Source organism: Chlorocebus sabaeus, chromosome 6, assembly GCF_047675955.1.
Source record: "Chlorocebus sabaeus isolate Y175 chromosome 6, mChlSab1.0.hap1, whole genome shotgun sequence".
Taxonomy (NCBI): domain Eukaryota; kingdom Metazoa; phylum Chordata; class Mammalia; order Primates; family Cercopithecidae; genus Chlorocebus; species Chlorocebus sabaeus.
In genome coordinates, this window is record NC_132909.1 from 60,158,712 (window position 1) to 60,185,898 (window position 27,187).

The 27,187-nt window shown below is 58.2% G+C and overlaps 1 protein-coding gene across 2 annotated transcripts; it reads left to right on the plus strand.

The window, feature by feature from the left end:
* The first annotated feature begins 3,303 nt into the window (after positions 1–3,303).
* LMNB2 (lamin B2) lies at positions 3,304–27,122 on the plus strand. 2 transcript variants are annotated; one of them, XM_073017145.1, is made up of 12 exons: positions 3,304–3,598; positions 12,077–12,213; positions 17,425–17,581; positions 17,668–17,793; positions 21,055–21,225; positions 21,308–21,433; positions 21,706–21,926; positions 22,113–22,395; positions 22,647–22,754; positions 23,255–23,374; positions 23,497–23,607; positions 26,949–27,122. In XM_073017145.1, exons 1-12 carry the CDS (start codon positions 3,335–3,337, stop codon positions 27,009–27,011), a joined length of 1,887 nt encoding a protein of 628 aa, XP_072873246.1. In that variant the 5' UTR covers positions 3,304–3,334; the 3' UTR covers positions 27,012–27,122. The 2 variants fall into 2 exon arrangements, with proteins under 2 accessions (XP_072873246.1, XP_007992867.1); XM_007994676.3 differs by lacking the exon at positions 26,949–27,122 and adding an exon at positions 24,206–26,947 and having other exon boundaries at positions 3,305–3,598.
* Positions 27,123–27,187: the final 65 nt, after the last annotated feature.

Here is a 27,187-nt window from a genome sequence, read left to right on the forward strand (position 1 = left end):
CAGTAGGCTGGAAAGGGCATTAGATTCTCAGTGTGTGATTTATTGGGGTCTCTGGCAGAGGCTGAGCCAAACCCCCAAGGTGAGATGTGTGAGAAGGAGTTCCCCAGGCAGAAGTACGACCGGGCCGGTTCTAGGACAAGAGGAAGTTATTCTCCAGTTGGGGCAATTTTGCCCCTCCGGTGACATGTGGCAATGTCTGGAGACATATTTGGTTGTCATAACTAGGGGTCTGAGGCCGGACACGGTGGCTCACGCCTGTAATCCCAGCAATTTGGGAGGCCAAAGCGGGCAGATCACTTGAGGTCAGGAGTTCAAGACCAGTCTGGCCAAGATGGCAAAACCCTGTCTCTACTAAAAACACAAAAACTTAGCCGGGCATGGTGGCGCGTGCCTGTAATCCCAGCTCTCGGGAGGCTGAGGCAGGAGAATCGCTGGAACCCAGGAGGCGGAGATTGCAGTGAGCTGAGATCGCACCACTGCACTCCAGCCTGGGCCACAAAGTGAGACGCTGCCTCAAATAAAAATAAAAATAAAATAAAAAATAAGTAGGAGGCTGAGATGCTCATGGCATGGAATGGGTGCTGCTCAACACCCTGTAATGGACAGCACCCCCTGTCTCCAACCCCCTGCAACAGAGAGTGATCTGGCCCCAGATACCTGGTGCAGAGTTGGAGAAACACCGCTGTACAGATTGTCTTGTTAAGTTACATTTTGGGGGGTTTTTTTTGAGACGGAGTCCCGCTCTGTCACCCAAGCTGGAGTGCAGTGGTGTGATCTCAGCTCACTGCAACCTCTGCCTCCTGGGTTCAAGCAACTCTTGTGCCTCAGCCTCGCAAGTAGCTGGGACTACAGGCGCCCACCACCATGCCTGGCTAATTTTTGTATTCTTTGGAAAGACAGGTTTTTGCCATGTTGGCCAAGCTGGTCTCGAACTCCTGGCCTCAGGTGGTCTGTCCGCCTCGGCCTCCCAAAGTGCTGAGATTACAGGTGCGAGTCACCGTCCCTGGCCTTGTTAAATAAAATCTATGACAGGCCATTGTTTTAGACTGGGGTCTCTAGTCCCCAGCAGACCAGATAAAATTGGAATGGAGTCTCTAGTGCTAGGTACCACGTAGTCAAACTGAACTTTTATTTTTTTATTTTTTGAAACAGGGTCTCGCTCTATTACCCAGACTGCAGTGCAGTGGCACAATTATGGCTGACTGCGGATTTGAACTCGTGGATGCAAGCCATCCTCCTGCCTCAGCCTCCCGAGGAGCTGGGACTACAGGTGCGTGCCAGCACACATGGCTAATGATTAAAAAATTTTTTGGCTGGGTGCGGTGGCTCATGCCTATAATCCCAGCACTTTGGGAGGCCGAGGTGGGTGGATCACAAGGTCAGGAGTTCAGGACCAGCCTGGCCAAGATGATGAAACCCAGTCTCTACTAAAAATACAAAAATTAGCTGGGCCTGGTGGCGGGCACCTGTAATCCCAGCTACTCGGGAGGCTGAGGCAGAGAATTGCTTGAACCCAGGAGGTGGAGGTTGCAGTGAGCTGACATCACACCATTGCACTCCAGCCTGGGTGACAAGAGTGAGACTCTGTCTCAGACAAAAAAATTTTTTTTTTTTTTTTGTAGAGACAGAGTCTCACTATGTTGCCCAGGATGTTCTCAAACTCCTAGGCTTAAGCGATTCCCCCATCTCAGCCTCCCAAAGTGCTGAGATTGCAGATGAGAGCTGCCCGCACCTGGCCTCAAACTGAAATTTAAAGGGTGCAGGTTTTCAAAAAAAAAAAAACATTCACAGCCACCAAGCCAAAGGGGCTCAGTTAACCTGATAGGGAAGTCCCCTCAAAACAGAGGGGGTTAAAACAGACCCCATGAAAAAAGTAACTTTGAATCAACCCATTGGTTTTTATTTCATATTTTTATTTTTACTTTTTTTGAGACAAAGTCTCGCTCTGTCACCCAGGCTGGAATGCAGTGATGTGATCATGGCTCACTGCAACCTTGACCTCTCTTGCTCAAGCAATCCTGCCACCTTAGCCTCCCAAATACCTAGGACTAAAGGCGCCCAGCTAATTTTTTTTTTTTTTTTTTTTTTTAAGATGGAGTCTCACTCTGTTACCAGGCTGGAGTGCAGTGGTGCAATCTCGGCTCCCTGCAACCTCCACCTCCCGGGTTCAAGCAATTCTCCTGCCTCAGCTTCCCGAGTAGCTGAGACTACAGGCGTGTGCCACCATGCCTGGCTAATTTTTGTATTTTTAGTAAAGACAGGGTTTCACCATATTGGTCAGGCTGGTCTCGAACTCCTGACCTCATGATCTGCCCGGCTTGGCCTCCTAAAGTGCTGGGAATACAGGTGTGAGCCACTGCCCCTGGCTATTTTCTTTTTTATTTTTATTTTTAGAAATGGGGTCTTGCTATGTTGCCCAGGCTAGTCTCAAACTCCTGGGCTCAAACGATCCTCCCACCTCGGCCTCCCAAAGTGCTGGCATTACAGGCGTGAGCAAACCACTGTACCTGGCCTGGCTTTTATTTTTTTTATTATTTCTCCTTTCTTCAGCCTTTTCTGCTTATAATGCAGAGTGCCCATTCTCTCTGCTCAGCTCATTTGAGTGCATTTCATAGATTGAATGCTGTCGCATTCATGAATTGCTAATAAGAGCCAATGAGACCATTAAACTCAATTTGTTGAAATTCATGCTACTTGATAGCCTTCTGGACATTTTATATCAGTAGCATTGTACACTATATGGCTTTTTTTTTTTTTTTTCTTTTTTCTTTTTTTGAGACAGAGTTTCCCATTGTTGCCCAGGCTGGAGTGCAGTGCTACAATCTTGGCTCACTGCAACCTCCACCTCCCAAGTTCAAGTGGTTCTCCTGCCTCAGCCTCCCCAGTAGCTAGGATTACAGGCGTGCGCCTCCATAGTAGAGATGGTGGGGCCTCCCTATGTGGCCCAGGCTGTTCTCGAACTCCTGACCTCAAGTGATCCACCGGCCTTGGCCTCCCAAAGTGCTGGGATTACAGGCGTGAGCCACCACGCCCGGCCCTATAGGGCCTTTTGTGGCTGGTTCTTTGAGCACGTTTTGAGGTTCTCTAAGTGTGGAAACAGGCACTAAAAAGGAGCTCAATGCTGTTTCCTCGTGGCGGAGCTGAGAGTTTGCAGCCAGGCGGTCTGTCTCTGGAGTCAGCGCCTCTGCGAAGCGGGAGCTGGACAGAGACTTCAACTTCCGGCGTGCCCCGCGCGCGCCCGGTGGCCGGACTACCAGTCCCAGGCTGCCCCGCGGCGGCGGGCGGCGGGCGCGGCGCGGCGCGGCGCCATCTTGCAGCCGGCGGCGCGGATTGAATGAGCCCGCCGAGCCCCGGCCGCCGTCGGGAGCAGCGCAGGCCGCGAGCCGCCGCCACCATGGCCACGCCGCTGCCCGGCCGCGCGGGCGGACCAGCCACGCCGCTGTCGCCCACGCGCCTGTCGCGGCTGCAGGAGAAGGAGGAGCTGCGCGAGCTCAACGACCGCCTGGCTCACTACATCGACCGCGTCCGCGCGCTGGAGCTGGAGAACGACCGGCTCTTGCTCAAGATCTCAGAGAAGGAGGAGGTGACCACGCGCGAGGTGGGCGCCGGGGCTTAGGGGTCGGGCGGGGGTGCAGCCGGCAGGCCCCGCCCACCGCGGGGCGCGCGATCTCGGGGACCCTGGGCGGGGGTGCAGACGGGGACGGGCCCCGGCTTCGGAGGTTTCCGCGGGGTTTCGGGGGGCCCCTGAGTGAGGGGTGCAGCTCGGCCAGGTCCCTCCCACCTCGGGGTGCGCGATCGCTGGGACCCTGGGTGCAGACAGGAACGGGCCCGGCTCTCGAGGGTGTCCGGGGGGGTTTCGAGGGGCCCCAGAGTGAGCGGTGCAGTTCGTCCAGGCCCCGCCCACCGCGGGGTGCGTGATCGTAGGGACCCTGGGCGGGGGTGCAGACGGGGACAGGCTCCGGCTTAGGGGTCTCCAGGAGGTTTGGGGGCTCCTGAGTGAGGGGTGCTGCTCGGCTAGGCCCAGCCCACCGCGGGGCTCCCAATCGCGGGGAACTCTGAGCTGGGATGCGGACGGGGACAGTCCGGCCTCGGGGATCTCCGCCGCGTTTCGGAGAGTGCCTCCTGAGCGAAGGGTGCTACTCGGCCAGGCCCCGCCCACCGCGGGGCGCGCGATCGCGGGGGACTCTGAACGACTCCCGGCTCAGGGTCTCCAGGGGGTTTGGGGGGCTCCTGAATGAAGGGTGCAGGCCCTGCCCACCGCGGGGTGCGCGATCGCGGGGACCCTGGGCAGGGGTGCAGACCGGGACAGGTCCCTGCTTGGGGGTCTCCAGGGGGTTTCGAGGGGTCCTTGAGTGAGGGGTGCAGCTCGGCCAGGCCCCGCCCACCGCGGGGTACGCGATCGCGGAGGACCCTGAGCAGGAGTGGGGACGATCCGGCCTCGGGGATCTCCAGGGGGAGACCCTGAGTGAGGGGTGCCGCCTGGACAGAGCCTGCTCACCGCAGTTTCCTAGATCTTGGGGGACCCCATGGGAGGGGTGCAGACGGGAATGGCCCATTCTCTTGGGGGCCCCCAGGGGGTTCTAGGGCATTGAGGGAAAGGTGCAGACCAGGAATGCCCCACCTATGGAGGGGGTCCCAGGAGATCTTCCGTGTCCTGAGTGAAGGCTGCAGAGGGGCCACCAGCTAGCTCTGGGGACTGTTCTGTGAGAGGTGTGTTCTGGGGCCATGAGGGTTGCAGACTAGGGCTCCCCACCAAAGAGAGGTCCTGGGGATTTGGGGGCTCCCTGAGTATTGGGCTGCAGCCCACCATGTGCCTCATCCCTCTGGGCTCCGAGGAGACTGGGGGGCCCAGGCCCTCTGAGGAGGCCCATGATGGGTTGTGGGGGGGTCTTCCTGGAGTCTCTGGGGTGAGTCACGTGGTCTCAGTTCTCCCTGGAGCTTTAGTGAGTTCCCTGATGAATCCAGGAGAGATTGGTGACTGGGGTGGGAATTAGGCCCCTCATCTCTTACCCAGGCAGGGGGAGGGGGATAGGGGGCCAAGGGAGAGGTTCTGATACCTTGGGGTCCCATGGGAAATTTGGCAGGCCCTTATCTGTGCCCTGGGGTCACTGGTGGCCTGGCAGGTTCTGTCCCCAAGGGAATATGAAGGAAGGGGGAGAGCTGGGGTCTTGGGTCCAGAGGAAAGTGTTGAGGTTCTGAATGGACCCCGAGGCTTCAGTGGGGACTGAAGGAGAAAGGGCTGGAAAGTTTGCCCGTCAAGGGGGCGTGAGGTCGGGGTGTCTTGGGGTCTGGGTGCAATCTGTCCTGCCCCCCAACCTAACCCTGGGGAGGCTTTGTCCCTCCCGCTGGCCATGCCCAATTCAAGGACAGGACTCCAGAACGGAGGGCAGGCAGGAGCACCCACTTGATTCCTGCCATGGGTTGGGGTCCTGGGGTCCCCAGGTCCCAGCGTCCTGTTGGGAGAGCCAGGTGCTGAAGTCGGGATTTGCAGCTCCCAGCCCCCACTCGCCCATCTGGAGATCAGAGGACGTGTGGGCTTCCGGGAGAAGAGCTGCTTGTTGAGGGGGTCAGGTCGTTTCTGGGAGCCACTTACCCTCTGTGTGACCTTGGGCTAGTCACTTACCCTCTCTGAGTCTCAGCGCCCTCGCCTTTGGAATGGGCATAATTATAATACTCAGCTCTTGTGTGTGGGGCCACTGCATGTTAGCTTTTGTTTAGTGGCTCCCTGTGGGTTCTGCTGTCACAGTCCCCTGGGGACAGGGAACCTGAAAGAATGTAGCTGGTACCTTCAGGGAGATAGAAGGAAGATCAGTGCTTGGTGGGGTCCCCTGCTTTTTTTTTTTTCTTTTTTCTTTTTTTGAGTTGGAGTCTCGCTCTGTCGTCCAGGCTGGAGTGCAGTGGTGCGATCTTAGCTGCCTACACCCTCTGCCTCCTGGGTTCAAGCGATTCTCCTGCCTCCTGAGTAGCTGGGATTACAGGTGTGCGCCACCACGCCTGGCTCATTTTTGTACTTTTAGTAGAGACAGGGTTTGGCCTTGTTGGCCAGGCTGGTCTCAAACTTCTGGCCTCAGGTGGTCCGCCTGCCTCGGCCTCCCAAAGTACTGGGATTACGGGTGTGAGCCGCCGTGCTCGGCCAGTCCCCTGCTTTTCAATTAGTGTGGCTTTGGGCAGGCCCCGGTGTCTCTTGGAGCCTCCATCTTGCCATCTGTCCAGTGGGGACAGAATTGTCCCAACATCGAGGCCGCCTGCTGGACCCGTGGCGTGCGGGGTTAGAGCTGGCTTCTTGTCTTCGGGCCTCTGTTGTCCCACCTGCCAATGGGATGAACAGCTGCAGGGAGCTTTGAGGGTGCAGGGCCTCATGAGTGCTGGGGAGGTACCAGCCCCAGCCCCACTGGATGCCCTGTTGGACCGCCCCGTGCTTTAGAGGGAGCCTGGCCCAGCCACCGCTTGGGGCCCCAGCAGCGTCCTTTACAACTCAGTTCACTCAGGCGGGGCGAAATGCGGGTCTGACTCGGGCGAAGGCAGCCATTCAGCAGATGACACACTGGCCCCCCGTGAGCCCTGTCACCCAGCCGTGGCTGCAGGACATGTGGCAGGGGACAGCTGGGAGTTCCGCCTGGGACTGGTGGGCCAGGAACCCGGCTAGTGGGGAGCAGAGCTGGAAACCTGCTGGGGTGGGGGCCGCTAGTAGGGAGGCGTCACGTGGAGGGAGTGACCCGGAATAGCTGGGGTCTCTCTAGACACTGGTGGGCCAGGTGGGGTTCAGAGAGCAGCCTCCGGCTCAGGCTGGCAGGATGGGGGGCAGGGGAGGGAGCTCTGGCGAGGAGGGACCTGGGGTGTCGGGCCTCAGAGCATGCAGGTCACCTGGACAGCAGGGCCTCTGTCACCTGGCCAGGCTCTGCCCCCAGGGGACTCTTGGCCAAGGCTGGGCCTGCCTTTGGTTGTCACACTGGGAGAGAGACGTCATTGGCATAGAGTGGGTGGGGGCTGGGGCGCTCCTCAGCCCCCTGAAAAGAGAATTCCCTGGCCCCCATGAGGATGGCCCAGCCTCCATGAGGATAACGTGACCCCCATGAGAATGGCCAGGCCGAGGAGCCATGCCCAGGCATGAGGGACTCAGTTCAGATTTTTTCAGGCTCATAACATGACTCACAGCATCCTGGTGCGTGGCGTCCCCCAAGGTCCTCACACACAGCTTTCTCACTTTTTTGAGACGGAATCTCGCTCTGTCGCCCAGGCCGGAGTGCAGCAGCGTGATCTCAGCTCACTGCAACCTCTGCCTCCTGGGTTCAAGCAGTTCTCCTGCCTCAGCCTCCTAAGTAGCTGAGATTACAGGCGTGCACCACCACGCCTGGCCATTTTTTTTTTTTTTTTCCTAGACGGAGTCTTTCTCTGTAACCCAGGCTGGAGTGCGGTGGTGTGATCTTGGCTCACTGGAACCTCTACCTGCTGGGTTCAAGCACTTCTCTTGCCTCAGCCTCCCGAGTAGCTGGGATTACAGGCCTGCACCACCACGCCCGGCTAACTTGCTCACTTCTTTCCTGCCCGCACGAGCTCACCCTTGCACACGCGTACAAAACCAGGCCAAGCATGGGTTCCACATTCCCATGCGATGCTGGGGGGTGTCTTTTGGCGGTGTGGATGAATCACCATATACAAGCGTTGTTGGGGGGCTTGGGGAAGGGTGGGGTGGGCGCTGGCCAGATGGGTATTTGTTGAGTATTTGTTGAAGGAGGAGCACTGGGTGTTGGGGGTGGGGACGGGTGCAGGGAGGCAGCGCCGTGGCCCGGGTCCAGGTGCAGGAGAGGCAGGTACTCCAGGTACTTCCCCGCCAGGCCTTACGTTCCCGAGGGAGGAGACCTGGCTTCCGTGTCTTCTGCCTTTCCCCGCCCCTGGTGTCCCCTGGCTGCTTGGGGCTGCCGGAGGGGGTCTCGGAGGTGAGCGTGTAGGGCGGAGTCCGCTTTGGAAGAGACCCCAAGCTGGTGTTTGCACTTTCTGCACAGAGCTGTAGTTCTCAGCCGGGCCATTTTGTCCCACTGTGGACTCCTCCAGCTGAGTTGTGCCGCTCTGTGTCCGAGGGGTCCAGGCAAAGGCCATCTCAGGCTGTCTGAGCCCTGCCAGGCCCACGTGTGTGGACACACTTGGTGGCATCCCTCAAGCCCAGCACTTGCTAGATGCCGTGACACATGGAACAAAAGGCCCAGCCTGTCCCCAGCCCTTTGCAGCGCCTCACAAGCACAGGCAGGCTGTCCTGCCCCGGCACACCTGTTCCGCAGGCTCAGAGGTTCTTTGTGAGGTGCCCCGACCTCTAGACTTTGATGAGAACTTTCCTCATCATCACAGCGTGGCAGCCAGGCATGGTCAGCAGACTTTTTCTAGAAAAGGCCAGACTGTCTCCATCTAAACCACTCAGCTCTGCCATAGGCTGAAAGCTGCCTTAGACCATAGGTGAATAAGTGGGTGCAGCTGTGTGTCAATAAAACTTTATTTATACATATGGAACTGTGAAGTGCATGGAATCGGCCTGTGTCACAAAGTATCTTCATCTTTTTCCCCAGCCTTTATTGTTTTTGTTTTTGAGACAGAGTCTCGCTCTGTTGTCCAGGCTGGAGTTCAGTGGCACAGTCTTGGCTTACTTCAACCTCCGCCTCCCGGATTAAAGCAATTCTCGTGCCTCAGCCTCCCCAGTAGCTGGGATCACAGGTTTGCACTGCTACGTCTGGCTAATTTTTGTATTTTTAGCAGAGGTGGGGTTTCACCATGCTGGTCAGGCTGGTCTCGAACTCCTGACCTCAGGTGATCTGAGCCACCTCTCCTGGCCACCCCTAGCCATTAAAAAATGTAGAAACCGTCTGGGCGTGGTGGCTTACGCCTGTAATCCCAGCACTTTGGGAGGCTGAGGCAGGCGGATCACGAGGTCGGGAGATTGAAACCATCCTGGCCAGCATGGTGAAACCCCATCTCTACTAAAAATACAAAAATTAGCCGGGCATGGTGGTGGGCACCTGTAGTCCCAGCTACTCGGGTGACAGGAGAATCGCTTGAACCCAGGAGGCGGAGGTTGCAGTGAGCCGAGATCACCCCACTGCACTCCAGTCTGGGAGATAGAGCAAGACTCTGTCTTTTAAAAAAAAAAAAAAAAAAAAAAGTTACTTTTTTTGAGACAGAGTCTTGCTCTGTGCTCGCCCAGGCTGGAATGCAATGGTGCAATTTTTGTGTTTTTAGTAGAGATGGGGTTTCACCATGTTGACCAGACTGGTCTCAAATTCCTGACCTCAGGTGATCTGCTGGCCTCAGCCTCCCATCATCGTATGCCGGGTGCGGTGGCTCACTCCTGTCATCCCAGCACTTTGGGAAGCTAAGGCGGGCAGATCCATCATGTATTCATACTTCCTCAGTTTCCCCTGCTATCCTTTCCTGCCCCAAGACCCCATCCACTACCTCACGTGACATTTAGTGACCATGTCCCTTTCTCCCAGGTTCCTCCAGGCTGATAGTTTCCTCCACGTTCCTGGTTAGAGGTTCTGGTTGGTCCTGAGGGGGCTGGGCAGGTGTGCAGTAGGATATTCCTCAGTGGGGGTTTGCGTGTTGTTTTTCTCATGGTCACGCTGGGGTGATGGGATGAGTAATGTTTTAATGGAATATATATATACACACATATATATATTTTTTTGAGATGGAGTTTCACTGTGTTGCCCAGGCTGGCATGCACTGGCGCGATCCTGGCTCACTGCAACCTCCGCCTCCCGGGTTCAAACTATTCCCCTGCCTTAGCCTCCCGAGTAGCTGGGATTACAGGCACCCGCCACCACACCCGGCTAATTTTGTATTTTTAGTAGAGACGAGGTTTCTCCATGTTGGTCAGGCCGGTCTCGAACTCCTGACCTCAGGTGATCTGCCTGCCTCGGCCTACTGAAGTGCTGGGATGACAGGCCTCTGGGCCACGGTGCCCGGCCATATGTATATGTTTTTTTGAGACAGAGTCTCTGTGTCGCCCAGGCTGCAGTGTAGTGGCGTGATCTCAGCTCACTGCAACGTCCGCCTCCTGGGTTCATGCCATTCTCCTGCCTCAGCCTCCTGAGTAACTGGGACTACAGGCGCCTGCCACCATACCTGGCTAATTTTTTTGTGTGTTTTTGGTAGACACGGGGTTTCACCGTGTTAGCCAGGATGGTCTCGATCTCCTGACCTCGTGATCTGCCCGCCTCGGCCTCCCAAAGTGCTGGAATTATAGGCTTGAGCCACCGCGCCCAGCACCGTGTGTAGTTTTCAAACATGCATGGAAGTGAATTTCATTTCTTCTGGGTCCACACCCAGGAGTGGAGTTACCGGGTCACGGGGTGGCTCTGTGACTCTTGGGGGAGCCCCTGGGCTGTTTTCTGTAGGGCTGCCTCAGCTCAGGTTCCTGCTGCTGTCTGTGAGGTTCCGATTTCTCTGTGTACTGCCTGCATCTGCGACCGTCTGTCTTCTTGACGGACGCCCTGGCAGGTGCGAAGTGGCATCTCACTGCGGTTTGCTTCCACATATTTTTAAACTCATTGAGTGCATGGTCCTGTGGGAGGAGGGGAGGCAGGAAGGCCACGAGAAGCCTGAGCCGTGCCCCCAGCTGGCGCGTGCAGAGGCCAGGCAGGTGGCGGCTGTGGTTGCAGCAGGATTAGTAGCAAGTGAAGAGGTCGCCTTCCCGGGCACCGCGTGTGCCTCGTTTTGGGGCTTTCTTTAGCCGGGAGGCCCAGTGGGTGTTCCAGTCACTTCTGCTTGCCCTGGTGACCCCCGGCTCTCCAGCCCCTCGCCGCGTCCTTGCTGGCTGGGCCAGGTCTCCCTGGGGAAATGTAGGGGTGGCTGGTGGGGTGGGGAGCTGGTGTGGGGGGAGCTGGGGACTGCAGATCCCTGTGATTGAGGGGTGGAAGGTGGGGGCCGCTGGTGGGGGGGCCACTGGTTGAGGGGAAGCTGGTAGGGGGGGAGCTGGTGGGGGGGAGCTGGTGCGGGGGGAGCTGGGGACTGCAGATCCCTGTGATTGAGGGGTGGAAGGTGGGGGCCGCTGGTTGAGGGGGAGCTGGTGGGGAGGGAGCTGGTGGAGGGGGAGCTGGTGGGGAGTGCTGGGGGCTCTGACTGCAGATCCCTGTGATTGAGCGGTGGGAGCTTCTGTCAGGGAGCCTCCGAGCCACCACATTGGCAGCTGGCCTGTCGGGGGGGACACGGCAGGGGGAGGCCAGATGCTCCTCCCTCCATCCCAGGGAGCAGCCCAGCCTGAGCCTGGGCCATGTGCCTGCGTGCAAGGTGGGGGCATAGAGGGGCACGGGCTGGCCCCCAGTTGGCAGAAGTGGGGGATCTTGGGCCCAGCGGGGTCTGAGAGGGGGTCTCCAGGTTGCAGAGACTGGTTGGGGGGCGGGTCTTGGGCCCAGCAGGGTCTGGGAGGGAGCCCCGGGTTGCAGAGGCCTGGGGGGAGTCTCAGGGGCCCAGAGGGGTCTGGAAGGGGACCCCAGGTTGCAGAGGCTAGTGGGGGCAGGGGGCTCTCGGGCCTAGCAGGTCTGGGAGGGGGCCCTGGCTTGCAGAGGTGGAGGGTCTCAGGGGCCCAGCGGGGTCTGGGAGGGCCCCGGGTTGCAGAGGCAGAGGGTTTCAGGGGCCCAGAGGGGTCTGGGAGGGCCCCCGGTTGCAGAGGCAGAGGGTCTCAGGGGCCCAGCGGGGTCTGGGAGGGCCCCGGGTTGCTGTCATCACCAGTTGTCCGAGAGTGATCAGCTCAGTGTCCACTTGCCCAGTGGGAGAGATCCTTGATTAAATGTCCCACCAATTTTCTGGTTCTGAAACCAAGAGTGTGAAAAATGCACCTAATGGCCAGGCATCATGTCGCTATGAGAGCAGCCAAGGGGCTGCGTGTCTGGGTGTGGCCAGTCCTCCGGGGAAGGGGACAGGCTCCATCCAGCTGCTGTGCTGGTCCAGGCTGTCCCCAGGCTGCCATCCTCTCGCTCTGCGTGCCAGTCCCCGGGAATCTGAGCGGGGCCAGTGACTGGGCCCCCAGGCTGCTGCAGTCCAAGGGGAAGGGTACCTCCTCACTTCACCCCGTCCTGGGTCTCCCCAGGTGAGTGGCATCAAGGCGCTGTACGAGTCGGAGCTGGCCGACGCCCGGAGAGTCCTGGATGAGACAGCTCGAGAGCGCGCCCGGCTGCAGATAGAGATTGGGAAGCTGAGGGCAGAGTTGGACGAGGTCAACAAGAGGTGAGTGGTCATGGCTGGGCACGACATCACCCTGATCCTGGCACCACGGGGTGGACGGAGGCGGGTGGGCAGGGGACTTCTCCATCCGACGCCCTCCCTCTGCCTGGGCTGGTGCTGCTCCCATGGAGAGCTGGCTTCCCTTCGCCAACAGGAGACCCTTCAGGTTGGCCCAGAGACCACTGCCTGCCTGCCCAGGGCCTGGGGCTCCAGGAGGGACCATTTGCGCCTGATGGTGGCCAGGAACTGGGGACCCTGGGGCCAGGCATGAATGAGGACAGGCTGCCCACTCTCAGCACATCCCACACAGCACAGGTGCACCCTGGAACCTGCTCGGGCAGCGGCTCTGAGCTGTCTGCCTTCAGCACCCACTGGGCATAATAAGCAGGTTCATTAGTGGAGCCATGCAGGCTCTGGCATGATTAGAGCTTGGACAGGGTTGCACGGAGCTCTGAAATGTCAGAACTGCACCGTGCAGACGGACAGAGCCGCCGCTGGCCCTGTACCAGGCACCTCTCAACTGTTCACTTTAAGAAGTTGAAATTTACAGGATGTGAATTTCACCTCACATTAAAACATTAAAAAAAGAAAATGCTACACAGTGCCCGCCCTAGGTGTTGAGGAATTCCCAGTTCACAATCTCCGGAGCCGTGCGTGGCGTCTGCAGTGAGGCCCAGCTTTTCCTTTTCATTGAGACGGGGTCTCTGTTTCCCAGGCTGGAGTTCAGTGGCACAATCACAGCTCACTGCAGCCTCGAACCCCCAGGCTCAGGTGATCCTCCTGCCTCAGCCCCGCCCGGGTAGCGGGGACCACAGGAAGGCACCACTGCAGCCAGCTAATTTTTTTTTTTATTATTATTTATTTATTTTTGAGAGATAGTCTTGCTCTGTCACCCAGGCTGGAGTGCAGTGGTGTGATCTCAGCTCAGTGCAACCTCCAGCTCCCAGATTCAAATGATTCTCCTGCCTCGGCCTCCTGAGTAGCTGGAGGCTCACAGCACCATGCCCAGCTACTTTTTTTTACCATGTTGGCCAGGCTGATCTCAAACTCCTGGACTTAAGCGATCTACCCGCCTCAGCCTTCTAAAGTGCTGGGATTATAGGTGTGAACCACTGTGCCTGGCCTAATTTTTTAATTATTTGTAGAGTTGAGGTCTTGCTATGTTGCTCAAGCTGGTCTTGAACTCCCGGGCTAAAGTGATCCTCCCACCTCGGCCTCCCAAAGCGCTGGGTATAGGTATGACCCACTGGGCCAAGCCTAATGTTTTTCTTATCCTAACAAATTTATCTCCCAAACCCCACAATGAGAGAAACACAGGGAGCAGCGTGCAGGACCTGACAAGCCAGAGCCTGCCACGAAACCCCGGGTACACAGCTGAAGATTCTTTTTCTTTGAGACGGAGTCTTGCTCTCGCCCAGGCTGGCGTGCAGTGGCGTGATCTCCGCTCACCGCAAGCTCCGCCTCCCGGGTTCCCGCCATTCTCCTGCCTCAGCCTCCCAAGTAGCTGCGACTACAGGCGCCCACCACCACGCTCGGCTAATTTTGTATTTTTAGTAGAGACGGGGTTTCACCGAGTTAGCCAGGATGGTCTCGATCTCCTGACCTTGTGATCCGCCCGCCTCGGCCTCCCAAAGTGCTGAGATTACAGGCTTGAGCCACCGCGCCCGGCCACAGGTGAAGATTCTAACTCAGCGCCTGGTGCTCTTAGGAACCGGGTCTGAGGCCTGGGAGCCAGCACCCTGCCTTCTGGGCGTGCCCTGCAGTCCTGCGGAACCCTGTGGTTTAGACCTCGTTGTTGAGGAGCTTCCCAGATTCCCTGAGCTCTGCTCCAGTCCTCTGAGCTGGTCTGCAGCCTGCCTCTTCCACCTCACCCCTGGGCCTTTGTGCTGCTGTTCGCCTGCCTGGAAGGCTGTTTCAGCAGCGGTGGCCCTGGCTCCTCTGGCGCTGCTCCTTCAGGTCTCTGCCCCCAAGGTTGTCTCCCAGCCCCGCTCCAGCCCTGCCCGCAGGCAGCCTCCCATCTGGTGGGCAGCCTGTGTCGCTGGTGCCTCCCCTTGCAAGGACATCCCGCAGTGTAAGACAAGGGTTCTAGATGCACCTCTGGTGTGAGAGCGGTGCCTTCCACACAGCGGTCACTCAGTCAGGATTTGCCCAACACACTCCAGCTCCCCCCAGACCCCTGCAAAAATCCCCTGCAGGGCCGCGGGGCTCGCCGCCCTCTGAGCAGAAGGGCCTGGCCTGGGTGGCATGTGCTTAGAGATGCAGGATCTGCACCTCCGGCCCTGCTGGAGATCTGCTCCATGCGGGGAAGTAGAGCTGAGTGTCCCTGAGGGCTGCCGATGGGGGCGCGTCAGCTTTGTGGCCGAAGTCTCTGGCCTTCACACCTCTCAAAAGCAAGCGGATGCCACACCTCCAGTGTGTGCAGAGCCCTGGCTTCACCAGGTCCAGCGCCAGAGCGGCTGGCAGCCCTGCCCCTGGTGGGACACGACGGGAGCCAGACCTGGGGTTCAGTGCACCCGGCACGGATGCTTTTACCTGGCAGGTGGCCTTAGACCTGGTTTGTCTGACCCCCAACCAGGGACCCTTCACACGAGAGGCTGTTTACACAGTGGCTGCCCTGTAGCTCGCGTCTGACCCATGTCCGGCATTTGCCTGCCTGACCATCGCTCTGGCACTGGGATCCCAGCCTGGGGCAGCTCCTGGTTCTTCTGACAGAAGGTGCAAATTCAACACAGCGATAGGAAACAAGTTTGAAGATTTATTACAGATCCTGGGCAGGGAGGGCACTGTGAGATGGGAGGGCAGCCCTCCCTCCCTGGGTCACACAAGGAAGGAAGGAAGAGTCCCACAGAGAGTGAGAGCTTGGCAGCTAGTGGGAGAGAGAGAGAGATGGGTGGATGATGGATGGATGGATGGATGGTGGATGGATGAGTAGATGGATGAGTGGGTAGATGATGGATGGAAGGATGGATGGATGGAGATGATGGATAGATGATGGATGGATGAGTAGATGGATGAATGGATGACTGGTGGATGGAGAGATGGATGAGTGGATGGATGAAGGGATGATGGGTAGATGGATAGATGGATAGACAGTGATAGATAGAGCAATAGATAGATATAGCTATTTGTAAGGCCGGGCGTGGTGGCTCACACCTATAATCCCAGCACTTTGGGAGGCCAAGGCAAGGTGGATCACCTGAGGTCGGGAGTTCAAGACCAACCTGACCAACATGGAGAAACCCTGTCTCTACTAAAAATACAAAATTAGCTGGGCATGCTGGCGCATGCCTGTAATCTCAGCTACTTGGGAAGCTGAGGCAGGAGTATCGCTTGAACCCAGGAGGTGGAGGTTGGGGTGTGCCAAGGTTGTGCCATTGCACTCCAGCCTGGGCAACAAGAATGAAACTCCGTCTCAAAAAAATAAAAGAGAGAAAAAAAGATAAAGCTATCTGTAGATTGATATATATGCACATAGGTAATATAGATAAATACAGTTGTTGATGGAGATACAGTTAGACAGGTGGTCACTTTCAGTTCTTGGGCAAATGCCTAGGTGGTCTTTTGAAAGGCACTGCGGGACCAGGCATGGTGGCTCACGCCTGTAATCCCAGCACTTAGGGAGGCCGAGGCGGGTAGATCACCTGAGGTCAGGAGTTCGAGACCAGCCTGGCCAACATGGAGAAACCCCGTCTCTACTAAAAATATAAAATTAACCGAGCCTGGTGGCTCATGCCTGTAATCCCAGCTACTTGGGAGGCTGAGGCAGGAGAATCGTTTGAACCCGGGGGGCGGAGGTTGCAGTGAGCTGAGATCACACCATTGCACTCCAGCCTGAGCAACAAGAGCAAAACTCCAACTCAAGAAAAGAAAGGAAAGAAAGAAAGAAAGAGAGAGAGAGAGAGAGAGAGAGAGAGAGAGAGAGAGAGAAGAGAGAAAGAAAGAAAGAAAGAAAGAAAGAAAGAAAGAAAGAAAGAAAGAAAGAAAGAAAGAAGAGAAGAGAAGAGAAGAGAAGAGAAGAGAAGAGAAGAGAAGAGAAGAGAAGAGAAGAGAAGAGAAGAGAAGAGAAGAGAAGAGAAGAGAAGAGAGGGAGGGAGGGAGAGAGAGAGAAAGAAAGAAAGAAAGAAAGGAAGGAAAGAAAAAGGAAAGGAAAGAAAGAAAAAAAAGAAAAGAAAGAAAGAAAGAGAAAGAAAGGCTCTAGGGAGCGTCGGGAGTGCATTCTGCTGGGTGGGAGAGGTCCCTGTCACTTCTGACCTCTGGTCACGGGCTCGAGCCGCCTGGATGTGGATGTTCTTTTAATGTCCAGCCAGCAGCCTTTGCTGTGTTATTCCAGATACGCCCAGTTGTCCCCATCCTGGGGTGATTCTGTCCCCAGGGGACACTGGGTGATTCCTGGGGACATTTGTGGTTGTCAAAACTGGGCAGCGAGAGGCTTCTGGTCCGAAGTGGGTGGAGGCCAGGGACAGGGCTCAGCACCCTGCAGTGCCCAGGACCACCCCATATGTCAGCAGTGGTGGCGCTGAGAAACCGTGGGTGTCCTCACTGTTGCTTGGGAGGATATAGTTAGTTCCCTGCGGGGAGAGGTGGCTCACACCTGTAATCCCAGCACTTTGGGAGGCTGAGACAGGAGGATTCCTTGAGGCCAGGAGTTCGAGACCAGCCTGTACAAACAAGTGAACCCCTGTCTCTTTAAAAAAAAAAAAAAAAAAGCTTAAGAGCCTAAAATCCACACTGGTAGTATTTGTGTGTTTAAAAAGCCTGAGTATTTGCTATCTTAAATATCTAATGTTGGAGCTAATTTGGTTTAGTAGAAGACCAGGTAAGCCTGCTTCAGACAGCTCAAGTTTACAAACAAGGCCGACTCTTCAAAGGCCAGGGTCTTCCTTTGTAACATTAATAGAGGATGCATTAATTTCTCCCCAAGTGGTCCTCCTGGGTCCAGAACGGGCAGGAGAGGCTGGAAAAGCCCACACCTCCAGGGTGGTCCCAAGCGCTGGTGCCTGTCACTTGCTGGACTCCTGACAGTGCAGGGCAGACAGTAAGGGCACGTGTGCCTTTGCCTGGGTGCGCGGGGCTGCGTCGTCTGCGGGATGGGAAGGTCTGGGGCTCGGAAGCCCCGGTGACCTTGTCCTTGGGCTTGCCTGACGCCCCCTGAGGTGCTCCCTGCGGCCCCATGGACCTTGCCCCTCCCCGCTCACTTGCCCTCTTGACTTTCAGCGCCAAGAAGAGGGAGGGAGAGCTCACAGTGGCCCAGGGCCGTGTGAAGGACCTGGAGTCCCTGTTCCACCGGAGCGAGGTGGAGCTGGCAGCTGCCCTCAGCGACAAGCGCGGCCTGGAGAGTGACGTGGCCGAGCTGCGGGCCCAGCTGGCCAAGGTAGGTGCCAGGGTCCGCGGGACGCCCCAGCAGGGCGTTTGCAGCAGACACGTTGTCACACCGGCTCGCTGTCCTGTGTCTCCCAGGCCGAGGACGGTCATGCAGTGGCCAAAAAGCAGCTGGAGAAGGAGACACTGATGCGTGTGGACCTGGAGAACCGCTGCCAGAGCCTGCAGGAGGAGCTGGACTTCCGGAAGAACGTGTTCGAGGAGGTGAGTGAGCAGCCTGGCCTCCAGCCTGGCACAGCAGAAGCGCAAAGTCCGCCCTCACGGCTCCAGGGAGGCTCCTTCCTGCCTCTCAGGGCGCCCTTGGCTTCGACTGCGTCTCCCCAGTGCCTGCCTCTGTCTTCCTACGCTGCCTCCCCTCGGTGTCCATACTCTGTGTATCCTGCAAGGACGCTTGTCATTGGACTTGGGCCTTCCTGGACCATCCAGAGTGACCTAATGGCATCTGCAAAGACCCCATTTCCAAATAAGGTCCATTCACAGCTGCTGGGGATGGGGACGTGGGCATATCTTTTTTTTTTTTTTGAGACGGAGTTTCGCTCTGTGGCCCAGGCTGGAGTGCGGTGGCACGATCTTGGCTCACTGCAACCTCCACCTCCCAGGTTCAAGCAATTCTCCTGCCTCAGCCTCCCAAGTAGCTGGATTACAAGCGTGCACCACCATGCCCAGGTAATTTTTGTATTTTTAGTAGAGACGGGGTTTCACCAGGTTGGCCAGGCTGGTCTCGAACTCCTGACCTCGGGTGATTCGTCCGCCTCGGCCTCCCAAAGTGCTGGGATTCCCAGCGTGAGTCACCGCGCCTGGCCAAAACACATCTCTTCAGTGTCATGGAAGGTCTCCTTTGATTTCTTGCCTTTCTAAAAGCTTGGTGTTCCCACCCTGAGAGCAGAACCCCAGCTGCCTGGGATCCTAACCGCTAGACCATGAGGCAGGCGTCAGGTGCATCTTCTGGGGGCCACTGTCCAGCCTCCCACAGGGCCTCCTTGTCCAAAGTGAGGGTGGGGCCCGCGCTCCCCACCCAGCCTCCTTCCTGGGGCCTCTGCCTCCAGGGGCTCGGAGAGGGGAGTGGGGAGAGAAGGCGTCGTCAGCCTGTGTCCCTCAGAACCAATTGTGATGTCACAGTGCAGGGTGGAATGCCGAGGCTGGCCAGGCCCACACTCACTGCCCAGGGGGAGCTGCTGACTGCTGGTGGAGGGATGTCCAGGCTGCTCAGGAGCCGTGCCCCGCTCCGGCCAGGCCCAGAGCGTGTGAGGGCCCCCAGAGGAGCCAGAGAGGAGGCCGCCAGGGCAGTTGTGAGGGGGTCTATGGAGGAGCCTGTGAGAGAGCCCGTGAAGAGACTCATGAGGGCTTCTGTGCGGGTTCGCAGGAACATGCCCCAGGTAGAGCCCACAGGGCACCTGGGAAGAGACCCCCGCGCAGCCCTCACAGGGAGCTGCGGTGGGGAGCCTGACGCAGGCCTGTGCAGCCCACAGGGTGCGGAGTCCTGGAGAGGGCACCTGTGGAGGCGGGAGGGTGGCTATGGGGGTGGGTGCGCAGCTTGCAGAGCTCTGCTTGGCTGGGCCACCCACCTCGCTGTCTGCAAAGGTAGCCAACTTCCTTCAGAAGCGTTTCTGCTATTTTTTTGTTTGTTTGTTTAGAGATGGAGTCTTGCTTTTGCCCACGCTGGGCTCAGCCTCCCGAGTAGCTGGGATTATAGAGTAGCTGGGATTGTAGGTGAGCGCCACCACACCCAGCTAATTTTTTTTTTCTTTTTTTGTTTTGAGACAGAGTCTTGCTCTGTCACCCAGGCTGGAGTATGGTGGCATCATCTCAGCTCACTGCAACCTCTGCCTCCTGGGTTCAAACCATTCTCCTGCCTCAGCCTCCTGAGTAGCTGGGATTATAGGTGCACATCACCACACCCAGCTAATTTTTGTATTGTTAGTAGAGACGGGGTTTCACCATGTGTGTCAGCTGGTCTTGAACTCCTGACCTTGTGATCCGTCTGCGTCGGCCTCCCAAAGTGCTGGGATTACAGGCATGAGCCACTGAGCCTGGTGTATTTTTTGTATTTTTAATAGAGATGGGGTTTCACCATGTTGGCCAGGCTGGTCTTGAATTCCTGACCTCGTGATCTGCCCACCTCAGCCTCCCAGAGTGCTGGGATTACAGGCGTGAGCCACTGTGCCCAGCCTCTGCTGTTTTTATAAACCAGTCCCGTGGTGATAAGTGACATGGTTTCTGTCGCAGATAAGTAACATGGTTTCTGTCGCAGAGTCGGGGGAGCTGGGAAGAGGAGGAAGGGGCCGTTTCCTTCCTAAGAGCCATGTGAGCTCCAGTTGGTGCCTCTGCCCTGGTGTGACCCCGCCCTGTGTCGAGACAGCTGCCCTGTGGCTCCCCTGCCTTGTGGCCCGGGCATCCCATCACTGTCAGGGCCGGGTCTGCTGCCCCACTGTAATTTGGGCCCTGAGGTGCGAACATCAGTAATTCACTTTCTTTGTTTTGATTTTTGTTTGTTTTGAGACGGAGTCTTGCTTTGTCGCCCAGGCTGAAGTGCAGTGGCATGATCTCAGCTCACTGCAACCTCCACCTCCAGGGTTCAAGTAATTCTCTTCCCTCAGCCTCTAGAGTAGCTGGGATTACAGGCACCCGCTACCACCACACCTGGCTGTTTTATATTTTTAGTAGAGATGGGGTTTCTCCGTGTTGGCCAGGCTGGTCTGAAACTCCTGACCTCAGGTGACCCGCCTGCCTCGAACTCCCAAAGTGCTGGGATTACAGGTGTGAGCCACCACGCCTGGCCCACTTTCTTCAATACTGGCTTTTATGAGAGAGTCACTTTTTTTTTTTTGGAGAGACACGGTCTCCCTCTGATGCCCAGTTGGAGTGCAGTGATGTGATCTTGGCTCACTGCAACTTCCCAAGTTCAAACGATTCTCTTGTCTCAGCCTCCCGAGTAGCTGGGACTACAGGCGCCCGCCACAACACCCGGCTATTTTAAGTCCACCTTTTTAAAGTGGACAGTTCAGCATTGGCAGGATCTCCACAGGGTTTTGTAACCACCACCTCTAATTCTAGAACATTCCATCACCCAAAAAGAACCCGCCCCGCCATCAGCAGTCACTCCCAGCCCCGGTACCCACCCATCCCCTCCCTGTCTCCGTGGATGGGCCTGTCCTGGACATTTCATGGAAATGGGATCACACACGGTGGCCTTTTGTGTCTGGCTTCTCTCCCTGAGTGTGACGTCCTCAAGGTGCGTTCATGCCTGGCGGTGTCAGAGCCTCACTCCTTTTCGTGGCTGAGTCCGTTCTAGCGCGTGAATGGCCCCTGGGTCGCCTCTCACCTTTACGTGTATTGGTTTGTAACTTGTGCACAAGGAACCAGGAATTGCCTGGAGGTTCCTCTTGGCACATTTTGGAGCCCTCCCTTAGGCCTGGTGCTTGGGGCCCAGGCGGGACCGGAGGGTCATGAAGCCTCGGTCCGCAGGAGGTGCGGGAGACGCGGCGGCGGCACGAGCGGCGCCTGGTGGAGGTGGACAGCAGCCGGCAGCAGGAGTATGACTTCAAGATGGCACAGGCGCTGGAGGAGCTGCGGAGCCAGCACGACGAGCAAGTGCGGCTCTACAAGCTGGAGCTGGAGCAGACCTACCAGGCTAAGGTGTGCCCGGCGGGCGGGTGGGCAGGGGTGGCCGGTGGGACCCCCACCCCGCACCCGCGCTCACCTGCCCATCTCCCCACAGCTGGACAGCGCCAAGCTGAGCTCTGACCAGAACGACAAGGCGGCCAGTGCGGCTCGCGAGGAGCTGAAGGAGGCCCGCATGCGCCTGGAATCCCTCAGCTACCAGCTCTCCGGCCTCCAGAAGCAGGTGATGCGCACAGCGCCACCGCCCGCCGTCCCCCTGGCCCGACCTCTGGGCCCTGTCCTGGATGTGCGGGGCGCGGGGCTCTGGCCTCTTGGCAGTGGATGGAGCCCTCGGGGCGCCCAGAGATGCCCCTTCCCTCCCGTCCCGTGCGCCCCATGCCCAGGCCTGGTCTCTGCCCCAGTCTGCGGTGAGGGCCCCTCTCCCGTAGTCCCAGGATCACCCGGGCCTTGTGACTCAGGGGCTGCCCTGACCTTCGCTGCCCGCCCCCTCCACAGGCCAGCGCCGCTGAGGATCGCATCCGGGAGCTGGAGGAGGCCATGGCTGGGGAGCGGGACAAGTTCCGGAAGATGCTGGACGCCAAGGAGCAAGAGATGACGGAGATGCGGGACGTGATGCAGCAGCAGCTGGCCGAATACCAGGAGCTGCTGGACGTGAAGCTGGCCCTGGACATGGAGATCAACGCCTACCGGAAGCTTCTGGAGGGCGAGGAGGAGAGGTGCGGCAGGCCTGGGGGCTTGGGAGCGCGGAGCGAGGAGGAGGGGCGGGGTAGGAGGAGAGGCGAGACGGGGCTGCTGGGAGTGCTGGGCAGGGGTGGAGGTGTGGCTAGGCCGCGGCCACCACTCTGCGTGCCCTGGGCTGTCTGGGGCCACCACCAGTCCGGCCCTCCTTGCCTTCCCCACAGGCTGAAGCTGTCCCCCAGCCCATCCTCGCGCGTCACCGTCTCACGAGCCACCTCGAGCAGCAGCGGCAGCAGCACGTCGGCCACTGGGCGCCTGGGCCGCAGTAAGCGGAAGAGGCTGGAGGTGGAGGAGCCCTTGGGCAGCGGCCCCAGCGTCCTGGGCACGGGCACGGGTGGTGGTGGCGGCTTCCACCTGGCCCAGCAGGCCTCGGCCTCGGGCAGTGTCAGCATCGAGGAGATCGACCTGGAGGGCAAGTTCGTGCAGCTCAAGAACAACTCTGACAAGGTGACCGGAGTGACTGGGACGGGGTAACGGGGTGACCCAGCTGGTGGGGGTGACCAGGGTCAGGGTGATGGGGCCACCGGCCAATGCGAGGCAGGGGACAAGGTGACCGGAATGACCGGGGCACAGGGGTAACGGGGTGACCCAGCTGGTGGGGGTGACCAGGGTCAGGGTGACGGGGCCACCAGCCAGGGCGATCGGGGCGATGTCCCAGTCCTGGTGGCTGAGGGTCAGGTGTGCGCCGTGTCTTCCAGGATCAGTCTCTGGGGAACTGGAGAATTAAGAGGCAGATCTTGGAGGGGGAGGAGATCGCCTACAAGTTCACACCCAAGTACGTCCTGCGCGCCGGCCAGATGGTCACGGTAGGTGGTGGGGCAGGAGGGCGAGGGTGGCCACGGATGGGATGTGAGGTGGGGCCAGGGGGCTGGAGGAGCAGGACTTGGTAGGGGGTAGGGATGGTGGTGGCACCAGGCACTGTCTAAGAGCAGCTGCCACAGTTATAGAACCTCCATGTGCCAGTGTCACCCCACTGGGCCTCCCTGGAGTCTGAGCTGTGTGCCCTGGGTCTGAGTCCAGGCCACTGGGGCTGGCAGGCGTCCCCGTGAAGTGTAACAGTCAACGGCATGGGCCATGGAGCCTGGTGGGCATCATATCCCAGCTCAGCCCTGCTTGCCAAGAGAAGCCTGGTCTTTTCTGTATCCTGGGGGCCATCGCCCTGGATAAGCCTGCGTCGGGCTGGAAGGACGGAATGCCCAGGACATTGAAGGGCATTGAAGGGGGCTGTGCGGTAGGAGCCAGTGGCTGACCCATGTCCCTGGAACCAGAGGGGACCCTGACGGGGCCATTGTTCCTGGGTCCCCAGGTGTGGGCCGCTGGTGCTGGGGTGGCCCACAGTCCCCCCTCGACGCTGGTGTGGAAGGGCCAGAGCAGCTGGGGCACGGGCGAGAGCTTCCGCACCGTCCTGGTTAACGCGGATGGCGAGGTAGGTGCCCAGCTTGGGGGGTGCTTGGCTAGAGTCCTGAGCGGGGCCTGGGGACCCTCGGGGTGGCCACGGCAGCTCTGGGCCTGATCCCTGGACGCGCTGCCATGTCCTGTCCCACACAGGAAGTGGCCATGAGGACTGTGAAGCAGTCCTCAGTGGTGCGGGAGAATGAGAATGGGGAGGAAGAGGAGGAGGAAGCCGAGTTCGGCGAGGAGGATCTTTTCCACCAACAGGTAGGACCCCTGTGCCTACTTGCGGCTGGGGGGCAGCCTCTGGGGCAGAGTGAGCTCCTGCACGCACACACATGTGCGCTTGCCGCATCCCCGGCGGGAGCTCCCTCTGGCTGCCGTGGTTCAGGGTGAAGCCAGCCTTGGCTGTTACGGGCACGGCAGAGACCTGTTCTTGCCTCCTGGGTCGCGCCCGTCATGTGGATTTGCAACATCACAGACCTCAGGGTAGCTGGCCAGGGGGTCCCCTGAGAGTTGGGTGTTGAACAGCTCCCAGATGCTCTCTGGTCAACCAGACTTCCTCAGTCGAAGACACAGGTCCCTTCAATATTGGCTTTTGGGGAGAAGATGAGCGCCAAAGCCACACTGCGGTAAATGCATGTATCGCAAGATTCCTGTGATTTGTTTTGGAACCCAAAACAGAACGTGTCGCTCACAGGCGGGCTCATGGGGAAGTGGAAGTGGAGTGGAAGGCTCTAGAAGTAGACACTGCTGTCGCTCAGCCCCTTCCTGGTGGGGAGGTGGGGGCAGCCGTCTACCTGCCGGCTGCCTCCAGGCTGGCCCTGATCATGGCCGTCCTTCCTTCCTTCCTTCCTTCCTGCAGGGGGACCCGAGGACCACCTCGAGAGGCTGCTACGTGATGTGAACCCACACTCCTCATCCACACACCTTTCTTTACCCAGAGCCACTGAAAACTATTTTTATATCATTGGCTTTCTTTAGTTCTTGATACATTTCTAGAGAATTTCTAAGCAAACTGCCAGAACGTGTGGGTGGGTCTCCCCCAGCCTTCCCTCCCTTCGGGTATCCTCCAGCCTCACTTCGCTGCCACTTCACCGCTGCCCCGGAGACTTTTCAGTCCCACCCCACTCCCCATCTCACCATTTGGTCAAATTGGAAGCCCAGGGCCAGGACCCCGAGGTTTAGAAGATGCTCGGGCTTGGAGGGAGGAGGGCCGGCAAGGCTAGAGCGGGGACAGGAGACGGCCCTGATGTGGACAGAGCGCGGAAACCGCGTAGGAATTCAGTGGTGGTGGGTTTTTTGAAGGCTTTCTACAAAACCAAATTCAGAATCCAGGCGTTGACCTGGTGGGGCCGGGGGCCAAGCCTGCATTGTGGCCGCCCAGCTTCTGACAGCAGGAGCTCTTCAGGCAGCCACGCAGCGGGTGTGGAGCAGCGTGGGGGTGGCGTGGCCCCCAGGGTGGGTTTTTGCTCTGCTGCCTGGGCTTCCAGATTCCCGTTCTGACAGCCCACCGGCCGGGTTTCTCAGACCGTTGACTTTATTTGGGGGAGTTTTCCCTCAGGTCAGTTCCTGACTCTGCAGGGCCAACAGGGCAGGGGAGGGGAAGACCCGGGGAAGGAAGAATGAGGACAGTCGGGTTGTAAGACCTGTCACATTAAGCAGGGAGGGGACACAGCTGGTTGCCTCGGAGGCAGAGGCTGTGAGTTTCAGAACAGCTGTCTGCAGGGAACGCCATGTGAACTCCCTGGAGGACAGCGCTGTGGATCCCCTCCCGGGTTCCCACTCCGTCTGCCCTGCGCCTAGATACACACATGCATCTATCCATACTGTAGCTTTCATCTGTGATTTTCTCGCTGAAGCCGTGTTTCTCAGATAGGCCAAGGCCACCTGACTCCTATCATGACGCCCCCAAGGCCCTCAGTCCAGCTTCCCAACGCCTGGCACCCCCTTTGGCAATAGCTCACCGTTTACACCCTCCCTCATAGATACACAGAAGTTATTTTTTTAATGGATATTTATTTTTTTACATTGGTCAGTATGCAGGTCAGGAGCTCACGCCAGGGCCTTGAGGACAGGCTGACTCTCGTCCCCGGGGTGGTGTGGGACTGGGGGTCACTCCGACAGCAAAGCCTCCTTCAGAAAGTGCAGCTCGAGTCTTAAAGCCACCAAAACTGAGCCGCTGGCACGCGCCGTCTCCAGGCCTTGGCAGGGTGGGGGCAGCACCGCTCCCCTGTCACTGTGCATCCCGCCTCCCTGGGGACTTGCCAGTGGGAGGAAGGAATGGGGGACCCCGGCCCCAGGCCGGGAAGTAGCCAGCGGCCGACAAAGCAGAAACACCCGCTGCTCCATGTAGACCCCGCCTGCTCGCTGTCCTTGCTCTCAGAAGTCCCTGTCCCATGTGGATCAAGGGGGGCATGTCTTACCAAAGCATTTCCTCCTGGAGGGGCCCGACAGGCTACCACACTGTGCTCCCAGTCAGGCAGCTGGTAGGGAGCTTTGCCCGCCCCAGGGATACCCTCTGCCAGCCACTGGAAGTGGGAGTGCTGGCGACAGACTGTCCTCTTCCCCACCTTCATGGCAGGAATCACTTGGACTCGAGTGGCCAGGCTTCGTGCCAGCGAGTGTTCTGGGGGTGGGTCTTGGTGGTCTTGTCCTGTGTGGAGTATGCAGTGGTCTCAGCCACATTTTATGTATTTTGGGCCTGGGGGAGCAAAGCTGTATCCTGGAGTTGGTCTGTAATTTGCTGACAGCTTCACAGGCTGGGCTCAGGGACAAAGTTCCCCCCCAAAACCGGCAGGTCCTGGTGTCCAGACGCTGCCCAGCCCTGTCCTGAACACAGCACGCCCCAGGTCCACAGAACCCCCCACCCTACATTTGCCTTGGGTGGAGCTGGGGGTGGTCCTAGGACTGCAGGTGCCCTTAGCTGAAGGGAGTGGGGAGAGGTGTGGACTGTGCAGCCTGTGGGTGATTGGAGGTTCATTGAGAATTGAGTCTTTGGAAACACTAAGAAAATCAAAGTTTTAAAATTTATGGCCTGGGAAACAATTTGCATTTGTCCCCAAATACGCTTAGCTGTGTGCCGCTTAGAACGATGCGAAACCATCCCTCTGTGTAAGCCCATGCTGTGACTCCAAGCCTAGCGCCCTCCCTGCGAAGCATCAGACGCCGCCCAGCCCTGGGGGGAGGCCCACGGCTGCTGGACCAACGCGGGTTCTGGGGTGCACAGCCCAAGGTTAACGCGGAAGCCTGCCCCGCTGACCCAGAATCCGATCATGCACCTGTCCTCATGCCAGCGGCTTTGGCTGGGGTTGGTCTGAGGCCTGCACGCGGCAGTTCTTTGTTAAAGATCCAAAGGACTCAGTCCTGGGGCGTCGCCGCCTGCGGCGCCTTCCAAGCCCTGCAGCCAGCGAGCGTCACAGCACCACCTGCAAACGGAGCTGGGCTGTAGCCTTGGGGCTGGCATGGACTTTCATTTCCGAGATTCGGTTTTTAAGAAAATGCATGCCAAATGTGTTGTTGTTTTTTTTTTTTTCCCAATGATTTGTAATATACATTTTATGACTGGAAACTTTTGTACAACACTCCAATAAACATTTTGATTTTAGGTTCTGCCTCTTGAGTTTATTCCTGCACGGGGAAGCTCGAGCCGGGGCCTCTGTCCCCAATGAAGCGGATGTCTAAAACCCCTCCACCCTCAAGGAAAAGGTGACTGGCGAGTATACACAGGCCCCAGGTGATGCATGGGACCCTGCCCGTTTTTTTCTAGTGAGCCTCCGACGCTGTAGCACTAGTGGACTCTTCGTCATGTGATGCGACCGGGCTCCGCCCCGGCAGCAGCACGTAA

What these genes read in the sequence shown, in the direction of transcription:
- LMNB2 (XM_073017145.1), top strand. Translation starts at nt 3,335, where the DNA reads ATGAGCCCGCCGAGCCCCGGCCGCCGTCGGGAGCAGCGCAGGCCGCGA. An exon ending in TGCGGGCCCAGCTGGCCAAG is followed by an intron (nt 17,582 to 17,667) that starts GTAGGTGCCAGG and finishes TGTGTCTCCCAG; the next exon opens with GCCGAGGACGGTCATGCAGT. An exon ending in AGCAGACCTACCAGGCTAAG is followed by an intron (nt 21,226 to 21,307) that starts GTGTGCCCGGCG and finishes ATCTCCCCACAG; the next exon opens with CTGGACAGCGCCAAGCTGAG.